This window comes from Trematomus bernacchii, unplaced genomic scaffold (assembly GCF_902827165.1).
Source record: "Trematomus bernacchii unplaced genomic scaffold, fTreBer1.1, whole genome shotgun sequence".
NCBI lineage: Eukaryota > Metazoa > Chordata > Actinopteri > Perciformes > Nototheniidae > Trematomus > Trematomus bernacchii.
The window spans coordinates 652,290-665,570 of NW_022987332.1; the positions used below are offsets into that span (position 1 = coordinate 652,290).

Sequence of the window (13,281 nt, forward strand, 5' to 3'; positions counted from 1 at the left end):
GTTAGACGTACTAAATCCTGCACACTGCTCCTTCAAATGGACAATGTGAACATATGTCGCCATTTTGTAATTTCTGTTATTTTCAGTTGAGAATGTTTCAAAGTAATCTTAAAAAATTAAACTTACTTTTTGTTTATACTGTTTATAAGTAGATGTTTAAATATTAAATGCTGTATTCATTAATGGTTGTATAATTCTACAAATATTTTTATATTTTAAGTTTTAACATTTTTATAGTAATTGTTCCCTACAGAACATTTTGTGCTGTCTTTTTATTGAACGTCTTTGATTGGAAAATGTTAGAAAAAAGCTGTAAAATAACAGTATTCTACCTGTAGAACTTTAGGTTCTGCATTTACTTTTGTGTTTGATCATAAAAATCTAATAAAAAAATGTAAAAAACAGTTTTTCTCATCAGAACTTTATTTAAGGTATTTGAATGTAACATTTTAAGACAATGGATTTTGAAAAGAGAGGAAACACTACAGTGTTTTCCTGTAAAATCTTTAAGGACAATTCCTGTTTATTAATTGCTTTAGCACTTTATTTCAGTGAAAGTATTTTACTTTAATTTAAGGGTTTTTGTTTGGCAGTTTTCTTTTTTACAGTGTAGCCTATTTGATTTGACCCAACTGGACTCACGGGTGAGATGCTTTTTGTGCATTTTTGCTTGCTGTATGTGGATGACGTGATTAGTCACGTCATCCAATAGTATTTGACAGGAAACCATTGTATGAGCTTCCTCCAGGAAGTACCGGAGCTGGGGAGTACAGTTATGCACGTCTATCATTGTAAATTGACAGTAAATTGCTGGCTACTCATCTGCATTGCTTTCACAGTACACATTGTAAATTCACAGTAAATTACTGGCAACTCCTGCATTGCTTTCACAATAGAAATGTAAAAGTACAGGCCCTTGTTGTAATGCATGTACAACAAAATGATGTAATTCCCCAGTAACATACTGTAATATCACAGTAATTCCTTAGTCATTGAAGCTGTGAAGTTACAGTATACAGTTTTACCTTTACAACAATGCATTGTAATATCATGGGTGTGAAATTACAATACATTGTAATATCATGGGTGTGAAATTACAATACATTGCTGTGAAGACATTCACAGCAATGTATTGTAATATCATGGGTGTGAAATTACAATACATTACTGTGAAGACATTCACAGTAAATTGCTGTGAATCTTACTGTGAAAGTCATGCAAAATTTGGCCAGGTATTTATTGTGAATTCACGGTGAATATTGCAGGCCTTGTTTCTCTCATGCAGGAGACTAGACAGTTCAGCAGAAAACCAAGGATTGTCTCGTCCCTTTACTCTAAATTTACGCAGGGGTGCATGTCTATCAATGATCTCCATAAAACCAAGATAAAAATAAGACCATGCAGTTTCTACATCAGCACACAGATCGATTTTTCCCCAATCAAACCCAAACAGATCATGAACAAAACCCTGCTCCACAAAATGTTTTATGTCTCTCTTAATAATAATACAAGGTTTAACCTTTTGGACCTTATGGCGCATTTCCACTACACGGCCTCGCTCGGCCTCGCTCGGCCTCGCTCGGTATGGCTAGGCCTCGTTAGGACTGACTCACTTTATGGCGCATTTCCATTACAGTTTAGGAACTGGGGTAGTATCTATAGTAACGCAGTGTAGGCGGAGCCGTGACGTCATCTTCAATGAGAACCCCAGAAAAACAACATCAGCCGTTAGCTGTTAGCACTCAAGCTCACAGCTCCTCATATTTGTTCAGAAAGTAGACAAAAGTTAAACAAGTACAAACCACAGACTGCCTGTGTCATGGCGAGTACAGTCGCTGCTTTATTTATGTCTGTATAGGCCGTTGTTGTGAGTGTGGACGGTCGGAGCATATACTGCGTTAGCTTAGCCAATCTCCATTTAGAAAACACGCATTTTAAAAGGTTTTTCGCCTGCCGTCTGTCTGCAGACTTGTCAAAGCATTAATTCATGGTTTTTACTAACCGGTATCAGTATGTTGTTACTTCGGCATCATTTTGAAACGTGTATTACAATTAAATCACGGTCAAATATGTCCATCTTGTTGTAGTTGTAGCCCCCTTGCCAGCGATTCTCTCTCTAGTTTAGCATACTCAGCCCGACTCAGCCTCGTTGTCTCTGGCCCCTAGACCTGAAAAACTGTGAATTAGGACCCGCCGGCCGGTACTAGGCCAAGTGGAAACGCAACCAAAAACGGGCCGCTGACGTCACAGCCCTCTTAAACCGTGCTCCGCGCTGTAGTGGAAACGCGCCATTAGTGTCCCTAATTGTGGCTACAACACAGTGGTCACTCACATCATTCGCAAATACTCCCACAGATGAGTATTTATAGGGAACATTAGTTAGAACTAGAGAATGCAATTCCTGAAGAAATTGCTAGTGGGAATGCTTTATGCTGAAAATCTGACGCTAAACTGCTATGCTGAAATGTAATGTGTAAGAAGAAAGTGAAGAATTTAGATTGAAATGATACATGAACACTGGGGGCTTGAATGTGTGATGAGAGAAGAAAAGAGAGTAAAAAGGCTTGGAAAAGCAGCAGAATATTTGAACTGCAAACCTTTGAACTAACTTGATGGTGAATGATCTGTCGCCATGCCAACGGCATTTGATGACATCCCATAATAAGCTTAGATGCGTTGATGGCTGCATCGTTACCAAACCTGTGAAGTTTTGGGCCATTTGGAGCATTTTCACTGAAGTTATGAGAAAACCGTGTTTCATGGCGGGCATTGTGTTGCCATGGCAACGGCATGTCCCGTAGATGTCTTCACGGCTGGACTGTTAGCACACATGTGAAGTTTGAGCACTTTTTGAACATTTTCATAGGAGTTATAGCGACATCGTCTTTTATGGCGAGGGATGCGTTTCCATGGAAACGGCATATGGTGAGATCTCAGATTTGGCGTAGAGCTGTTGAGGCATGGACCGGTGATATACAAGTGAAGATTGGGGGACGATCGGACCGTGTCCATTGGACTTACAGCGACATCGTGCTTAATGGCGAGTGGTCTGTCGCCATGGCAATGGCATTTGATGACACCCCATAATACGGTTAGATGCGTTGATGGCTGCATCGTTACCAAACCTGTGAAGTTTTGGGCTGTTTGGAGCATTTTCACTGAAGTTATGAGAAAACCGTGTTTCATGGCGAGCCTTGTGTTACCATGGCAACGGCATTTGAAGAAACCCCATAATTGACGTAGAGCTGTTGAGGGCTGGACCGGTGATATACAAGCGAAGTTTGGGGGACGATCGGACCGTGTCCATTGGACTTACAGCTACGAGATGTTTTCCTACGTTTCTCATGAAAGATTATGTCTCAGGAATGTAGGAATTATTTTGTTTTGAGAATTATGGCAGTTTTAAAAAAATATATGAAGGCAAATTTCAAGATTTCCTACCCTCTAGCTGTGACATCACGCACTCTAGTTAATGTTAAAATTGGAAGAAAACCTCTTTAACAAGGTCTGAACAATGTTTAATATCTCTAAAAGTAAGAATAAGATTTAAAAGTTGTGTTACACGAATAATGTCAGAAAGATGTGTAACATTTTAAAGTTAGAATGAGGTTTCTGAGTGAAAGTATGAATGAACAGTTAGCAGTTGAAGTCGCATGAAGATTTGTTGAAGTCTGAAGAATGTCTCCATTGACTTCCATGTTAAAAATTGGATGAATTATGGGATGTATCTCTGGAATTATGAAAGTTATGAATGATAAAAGTAATAGCCATCGATTCCCGACCGAGCTGAACGTTTTGATGTTTGAACGGAGTTTCTGCGATGTTGAATGTGGGAGGAGAAGACGGACAAAATAATTGGATGGAATAATAATAATAAGAATTTTGTCCGTAGCATAACATATAGTTGGAATGCTGTATCAACATTTCCACTAAATAATAATACGAATTTTGTCCGTAGCATAACATATAGTTGGAATGCGATCAATTAGGGAGGATTTATTAGGGGACTTAATGTTAGGGCGAGTAGGACTGTCAACAATCTGAGTAACATTTAAAGAGATACAAAGGTTTTTTAAATCCTCTGATACTGCAGTTAACCAGTCCCAGTTAAAATCTCCAAGTAGCACTATTTCCTTGGAGTCAAGTTGCAATAAAAGATGTGCTAGTGAAGACAAGGAGTCCTTGACAGCTGAGGGGGGTCTGTAACAGCCCACCACCATGACCTGTTGCCCCCTTTGCCACTTCTATACAACATCTGCAAGCAAAAGTGTCTGAGGGCTTCTTAAAATGTAATAAACTATGAATGTTTCATATCTATGTAACGGGAAGAAACTTAGCTAACTGAGCTAACGCTGAGCCTCTGAATTAGCCACGGGCAAAAAAATATTAAGGCCGTTAGCACAGAACTCTAGCTATACCGATCGATATACGTATTGGATCTGCACAAACAAGCTTAGATAACATCCTGAGATTCCACAGATTATAGAAATATAAGGATCATCACTGAGCGATCTGAACTCGTGACAGGGGAAGCAAATACAGACAACACACGACGTAGCTTTAGGTAGCAAAACACGGAGATATGCTCACTTTAGCTGTTATTCTGATCAAAAGTCGTGTTCAATGGCATTAAAACGAGAAAAAACGCGGCTGAAGGTTAATCCATAGGTTAATCCAATGTGTCTGTCACTTTGAAAAAATTATTGATAATCCATAATTCAATTTTTATGCAAAAATCAGAGAAGAAAAATGTGCTGCTAATGGCAGCCACCAGAGGCTAGCGCAGCTTCCGGTTTTTCTACGCGTCTCTCTCACTCCTTATTTGGTAACCTGTGTGTGTATGGGGAACTTTCCCTCGATTCCATTGGCTCTGACGGTTAGAAAGAGATGTCAACCATCAAAATCGAGCAAGGGGGGCCAGAGATATGGAAAATCCACCCAAATGACCCCAGAAGTGTTTTTTTTTTTGCAAAATTTCTCTAAAAAGGTCAAATGTAACTTGTTTTGCATCAATCTTGATACAGGGTACTTATTATATGTTGTACTTTGGATTCCTAAAGCTTTTAGTCTACCTTACCATCATCCAAGGGTAGTTTTCACTATAAGTACAAAATAATTTTTGGACAGACACTATAATTTACAGTTTTTTACTATGTTCAATCTGAATTTTCTTTAAAATAAAAAACATCTATATTGACTTTTCTACATCCAACTCACAGGTTTATCATTACTTTGAGAAAAAAGATTATTAATTTTCCCCTTTTAGAAGTGTAGTTATGGTCATTTGTTCTGGAAATGTCATTTTCGAGCCTGAGACCTGAAAAACAGGCTTGGGGCTTAACAGGTTTTATCTGAAATAATCAGTGTTGGGACTAACACGTTTCAAACGAACGCATTACTTTAACGCAACTACCTTTTGCGGTAACTAATAACGTTACTAGTTACCTATTCCCATTCAGTAACGCCGTTATAGTTACTGTGATTTAAAGTGGACCTATCATGCTAGGGCTGTGCGATTATGGCAAAAATCATAATCACGATTATTTGGGTCAATAATTGATATCACGATTATAAAATACGATTATTCATTGACTTTGAAAAAATCCATTTATTGAACTTTAAAACAAATACAAATAATAATTTGAACAGTATCTTTTTAACTGTTGATTACCCTGAACGTATAATTCAACTGAAAAACCAATACAAAAATAAATGATACATTTATATTTACATTTAAAGTGGACCTATCATGGTATATTTAAATGATATATTGTAGGGCCATACCTATATAAGGTATATTTATACGTTTCTGTTTTCAAAATACCAAACAGATTATGCATTTTAGCCATGCCTCATTTCGCTCAATTTGCACTTTTTTTTTAGCTCTGCTCTGCAAGGGCTAATTCTGTGAGAACAGCACCATCTACTGGCCTGGCATATGTACTACAACATCTCCAGCACTTTCAAACGGCAATGGCCGTGGCTGTCTCCTCCTGATTGGTGGAGTTGGCCCAATAGCCGTAGCGCCACTGTCCTGACGTCAGGACAGTGTTCAAATCTGGATCAGTTTTTATCAGATCCGTTGCAGCCCCTTTTTTAGAGATTTGGGTATGGAGGAAAAGAGAGAGGGTTGTGTTTTCTGACACTTGGTGAGTTCCCTGGAACACCGGGGACACATATTCATGTATAAAAGACGTACAAAAGTGCATTTTGCATGATAGGTCCCCTTTAAATAAATAATATCAAAATAATAAATACCAATAAACGAGATCAACAAATATTTTGGAGCGCACTTCCACAAGCTACTAAACATATATAAATATGATAAATTAGACCAAAATTAATTAGATCAAATATGTTGCAGTGCACTGTCACAACCAAGCAAAACAAAATAATTGTTTTTTCCGATTATGTTGTTTTCGTAATTGTGGCAGGCCAAAATCGTAATTGCGATTAAAATACGATTAATTGCACAGCCCTATATCATGCTATATTTAAATGATATATTGTAGGGTCATACCTATATAAGGTATATTTATACGTTTCTGTTTTCAAAATACCAAACAGATCATGCATTTTAGCCATGCCTCATTTCGCTCTATGTGCTGTTTGCTGTCTACGGGGCTGATTCTGTGAGACCACGCCCCCCTGCAGGAGAGGGGAGCCGTGCTCTGATCAAGTCAAGAGGGGGAGAAAAAAAGATCTCCGTCCTCCGTGTTTTATTTATATATACAGTCTATGGTTTTATTATATTATTATAGGCCTATATAGAGTCGTTATTCATTTGTTTTAAAGCTCAATAAATAACAAAGAAGACCTTTGACCGGCACTTTTCTAATTTTGTCCGGGTTGAAACTGAAACTGAAACTCTGCCGCACGGTCCCCTCGTTCCTTGGAAGAGGCGGAGAGGTGGGTGTTTGTCATCTGCTGGTGGACTAAACGGAGAGAATTACAGTGCTTGCCTCGACGGGGAGGGATTGCATTGAATTAAAGCAGCAGGAGCAAACGCTTGCCTCGGGGAGGGAGAAAAAAATCCACAGCGGACAATAAACAGAAGGGTAACCATGGTAACTATGGGCGGGAAGTCTTCTTCGCTGCTTTTGTGGCAGACTACAGCGCCACTTACAGGCCTGGCATATGTACTACAGCGTCTCCAGCGCTTTCGAGCGGCAATGGCCGGCCGTGGCACAACCCCACATTCCCCTGATAGGTGGAGATGGCCCAATAGCCGTAGCGCCACTTCTGTGACGTCAGTGAAGTGTTCAAATCTGGATCAGTCTGTATCAGATCCGTTGCAGCCCCTTTTTTAGAGATTAGGGTATGGAGGAAAATAGAGAGGGTTGTGTTTTCTGACACTTGGTGAGTTCCCTGGAACACCGGGGACACATATTCATGTATAAAAGACGTACAAAAGTGCATTTTGCATGATAGGTCCCCTTTAAATGGGTGCGTTACTGCGTTACATTATGTGATCCAACTGAACCGAATCTCCCTGCGGATGTAACTTACAGGCGAATACAGTTATGTCCTCTCACAGTACCATGGAAAAGTGAAAGTGACCAGAGAGGAGTGATGATTGGTTAACGCGGGGTAACATTTCAGGGTAAGCCAATCAGAGACAGAGTTGGGCGGGTCTTGCCTTATGGGGAAAATACACAAACACTTGCTAACACACACACATACACGGCAACGCCCACCACCAGCACACACACACACAATGGCAGATGCAAGTATCAGCGAGAGCAGCAGCGCATTTACAACTTGGCGATATAACCACTATTTTCAATTTGTGGGGATAAAGGACGCAAAAAATATTACAGTCAAATGTAAACTGTGTGCAGGACAGAAAGCATTGTCCACATCGAATAACAGCAATGCCAATCTCCTGAAGCACCTAACTAATGTACATGGGGCTATAAAACTAGTCGCCAAAGACCCCACCGTCTCAACCGTCTTACTGTGCCACAGAACAACACAAAAACTTGTATTTTTATTGTTATTATTTTTAAAGTAAAGTAAAGTAACTTGTTACTAGTTACTTTTATAATTTAGTAACTAATAAAGTAACTAGTTACTTTTTTGAGAGCTGTAACTTTAACTATTACTAGTTACTTTTTAAAAGTAACTTGCCCAACACTGGAAATAATGAACTTGAAACTGAGTGAACGTACGTGTTTATGTTCCCCCACTGGTCAGTAAGTAGTGCCTGTAGCTGTGTCTCACCTGAGGAAGTTCTCCAGGTCGTCTCTGCTGCAGGAGGACCAGGACAGGTCGCTGGGGTTCCTGCCCTTCACCCACTCCCCAGACATGATGTGGGAGTGACCGGTGCAGGTGGCGTGGTCGTCGTCGTGGCTCATCCCCATGCTGAGGAGGGGATGTGGATATACATTGACACTGGGTTAAAGATTAGGATCATTTATTCAATACACATTCTTTTTCGATGATATGATACGATAACACTTTTCAGTTAGAGTCTGACATTTTTGTTGAATCACAGAAGCTCCATTTGTAACATCAACAAGGTCAAATATTTAAGACAAGAACAGACATTTAAAATAGCATCACGATCACTGATGAGAAACATGCTCAAGACCCTCTAACACTAGATCTGGGATTTAGCTCTGTATTTGATTTGATGATTGACTGGTGCATAAAGGAGTGCTTCAGTCTAACTTTATTAAATCGTGGGACTCTGTACCTCCAATCTGATGGAAAACATTCATATTCGCTGTTCAGGAAATGGTTGGGGTCAGTAATTATGTTGTTGGACAGCCAATGAGAGATCTTAAGTAGATCCACACACTTCCCAGAATAAAAACGACATATTGCGAAATGATCACTATATGCAAGTTGTGACTGAGGTGTGTGTTTGCAGAAAATCATGATTTCCGTTTGAGATCTGTGCAAAAGTAACATAGACACTGTAAGCATGCAGATACAGTGTACACACACACACACACACACACACACACACACACACACACACACACACACACACACACACACACACACACACACACACACACACACACACACACACACACACACACACACACACACACACACACACACACACACACACACACACACACACACACACAACATGAGTGAACCCCGGCCACCGTGCACTGACTTCCCTTCAACCAGCAGCACGGTAACACGTAGGCCCAATTCCAAACCACACCCTACCCACTCCCACTCCGAGTGCACAAAATAAATAAAATAATTCAGAGAAGAAAAAGAGATATGTTATCTATCAAAACCCAGTTAGATTAACATTCATTGGATTGCACACTTTGTTTGTGTGGATATGTAGCAAATTAACATGTTAAATAGCACTTAATGACTGACTGAATGGAAATGACAATAAATAAAAATGTAAAACGAAAAAAGCGATCATGAAAATGTTTCCAATAAATGAATAAAATAATTTTTCACCACTTTGTTGTTCAGATATATCACATATTTGTAACTGAATGATGCATTCATTGAAACAAAACACAGTATAAACTGAGGAGTGAGTCCCGTGAGTTTCATGTGTTTTCTTCACTCCGCTGGGAAACTGCTCTCATGTCAAGAAGCATCAGATCAGTGCATGCGCTGCATCGTCCAATCAGTGAGCGATACACAGTAAGGGGGCGGGGCGAGTATCTGAGGATTTCACCGGAGAATGGTCCTGTAGTTCCTCGACTATCGCTCCTCCGTTATCGCTCCTCGATCCTCGGTCCTCCGGCACAAATAAGGCCACTGGGACGCTACTCAAGATGGCGCAGACAAATCAACTTCCGGTGATACCGAGGACCGAGGAGCGAGGAAATGAGAAATAACCAAAGTGAGACGCAGCCAGAGTCACAGCCTGAAGGCATCTCTGACAGGAAGGGGCTCTTACCCACAATGCATCTGTGCAACAGAGGAAGGATTCACTTGGGCAATGTTACAATTATTTCTTGCAGTGTGTGTGTGTGTGTGTGTTTCCACCCAAAGCCATGACCTACATTTGCAAATTAAAAACAACAACCTTGTCTGAACTCCAGGCAGAGCTCACAAACTAATAAATGACAGGGCAGACTCTGGTTCAAATGAATGCAATATAGAATTACACACACTACAGTACACGCAAACGGAATATATCAGATTCTGAGGACAGGCCTCGATATCTGTAACAGCAAACACTGAATTATTATTGATTCCTGCTGTATCTGCTGTCCACAGCTGCTGGGTATTATCATTATATCCTTCATGAGATCCTTGCAGCATGTGGAGGCGAGAGGAAGAATATTTGAAATAGCGCAGCACCATTACACCTTCATGTGTTCACTAGGGCTGTACCCGAATATCTGAATATCCGAATATTTGGTCGTTGGCCCACTATTCAGTTTTCAATTTCGTTATTTGGATATTCTTTTTTTTCCTTTTTTTTTGGCAGCCGCGCTGCACTGCGCCTCCCAAATTGAATTTATTGAAATCTCCAATATCAACGTAAGAGCTTGTGTCTCTTCGGGGGGTGCTAACACTTAACCATAAACGTTATCCTTTACTTTCTCCGTCTTTATATGTAGATATTACTTTTCTCCGTTAATCTCCGCTCCTTTTGTCCGTCACGTTGTTTCCATAGGAACAACAACTTCCTGTCAACAGCGCTAACTCTCCTTCAAAATAAAAGCATGTCCATACAAAATAGGAAGCTAAGCCAAATCACACTTAAGACATATACAACTGCAATGAAAGTAACAAACACAATATCCTTTTCAATTTTGAAGAACACAAATTGGGTTATTTACATTAACAAATAACTATAAAACAACAATACTGTAGAATAACAAAATTAATGCCTTGAATAAACCGAAATACACGTGTTGAAGCGCGCCGAATATCCGAATATTCGCTGCTGATTACTACCGAATATCCGGAGCCCAAAAAATGGTATTCGGGACAGCCCTAGTGTTCACCTTTATTATTACACTGCTAAGTTGAATATTTGATTCTGATTGGTCAATTTGAACATCCAGAGTATACACATACAACAGACCGCTGCTAAAGAGGATGCTCTGATCAAGTGAGGGACTGTGTGCAGCAGTGGCGAGCCGTGACTTTAATACCTCCTTTGCCACTCCAGTTTATCATTGTAACTCAATCTTGAAAATGACTCGGTTAATAATTTCGCAACGATGTCATCATTATCACTGACATGAGCCATCATGAACGAACTTATGCTAATCATAAATCTATCGATTAGATTTATGATTCGAAAATTATAAAAATAGGGTAGACATGTGGATATGATCCGGCTGAACAAAACGTGCATTAACAGGTTCGTTTTCCACAGACCTTATTTCGAGCTATTTTCCAAAATCCTATGGAGAAATCCCATTGCTTTTTTGTGGAGGGAACCCATGCGCAGCTTACTTCCGGGTTTTAGGACACGTCACTGCACCACTTTATACACATGCATAAACCTCACAGCGGGCGGAACTTGTCATAAAGTCCGCGAAAATAAAGCCCACCCATTTAGAGGGAAGATATGATTGGTCAATTGTACTGTCATTTGACATTAGGTGCGTTCACACCGGAGTACTTTGGTGTACTTTTCCCACAATAGTTCATCAGAACTACGATATATTTGCGTTCACACCAAAAAGCCCCAGGAACTAAAGTAGCTCAACTTAGTTCTTCAGACCGGCTTTTCAGGCCCTGCTAGAGAGCAGGGCCTGTTGTGGGAGAAAGTAGTTCCTACGTCTGATTGGCTGTGCGGAATGCAAACCACGCCCGTTTGACTCAGAATTTTTTGTTGTAAGCGGCCATTGTATTTCCTCGCTTCGCAGCACACACGAAGAGATTCCTTTTGTGAAAGCAGTTATTATAGCAACACTAAATAAATCAATTGGAGCGGTGGAGTGATGGGGATGAGGATGTGTCTGCGCTTCTGGCGATTGACTCGGAGGACGCGAAGCGCCACATTCAGAAGCTTCTACTGAATGCAGTTTCTGTGGCTCTGCAAAGTTAGCAGACCTGGCAAAGTCATGTCGGGACGACTACCAAGGTAAAATAAAATACATGCACTGCACTGTTTTAATCTGCACAATACTGGTCTTAGATGTACTTTTATTTGCTCAGTAGATCGAGCTAGCCATGCTAGAACTTGCTAACGTTAGGTCCAAGCTGGCTAATAACATCTAGCTAGCTAGCTATTCTCATCCATGCCCGCTATGAACACGTTTTGACTTGTGAATAAGTGTGCAATGTTCTGTAATTTGCTTCACTAACTCATGGCACTAATCGTGTGTTTCAGGCGAGGTGTTTCTCTCAGGATTAGAAACTAGTTTTCCCCTCCGGGATAAAACGATAATATAACGTTAGCAATTAGCATGCTAGCTGGACATAATGCTACCTCTGTGGCTAATGCATAGAGGTAAACAATAGATTGTAGTTGCAATAATTTCAAGTAATTTGCAACATTCATTCTACATGTTAATGGTAAAAGCTTAAACAGTTGATTACCTGCATGCCACAAAGACTGATGTTCTAATATTGTTGCACATTGAAGTAGAAATGTAATTGAAATTCTATTTACTGCCTAAACATTGTTCCTTGTATTATCCTAAATAGTTTGACCTTGTTTCCTCAGAAGGCTTCTCAGACTACATGGAGGATCCCTCAGAGAAACACAGTTTCCACGTTCAGTTCCCCCCCGCTGAGAGGAGGCAGCTCTACACCCTGTGCCCGGTCAGCGGACACCATCAGGACTACCATCCTGACCGCTGCTGCCATACTGCAGCAAACAGGAGGGAACGGAGGTGAAAACACACTTTATACATTTAGATATGTGGAGCACAAAGAAAAGCATTGCTAAAAAACATTTGGCAGCTAAACTGTGGATAACAAGTAAACCACATTGGTTTGTTATTCAATATTCAAAAGCTTTTTGAACATGTCACTTGTTAGACGCTTTTATCCAAAGCTTACATACTCAATACTGTGGGCAATCCCCACAGGAGCACTTTGGGGTGAAGTGTCTCAGGGACACAACGACATGCTGACTGCAGTGGGGTTTGAACCTGTGCTCCCCTGATCCGAACACCAATGCACTTATCCACTGCGCCACACGCCTCCCTATCATGTCCTGAGAGCCCTCCATCCCCCAATTGCTAGTGCCTTCACCATTTAAAATGTTAATAGTCAAATCAAAGGTGTTCCCTGTGTTCCTCCTGTTGTGTGCCTGCAGAGACAGATTTGGACAATGTTGTGTCGTTGTTGCGATTAAACTGATCTTGTATCTTGCAT

General features: G+C 40.4%; 1 protein-coding gene across 1 annotated transcript in view; it reads right to left on the reverse strand.

The window, feature by feature from the left end:
• Nucleotides 1–13,281, reverse strand: part of adamts17 (ADAM metallopeptidase with thrombospondin type 1 motif, 17) — a 151,127-nt gene that overhangs the window by 24,734 nt on the left and 113,112 nt on the right. Inside the window, 1 exon segment of the mRNA XM_034127319.1 lies at nt 8,224–8,364. Coding sequence (XP_033983210.1) covers nt 8,224–8,364 — 141 coding nt within the window.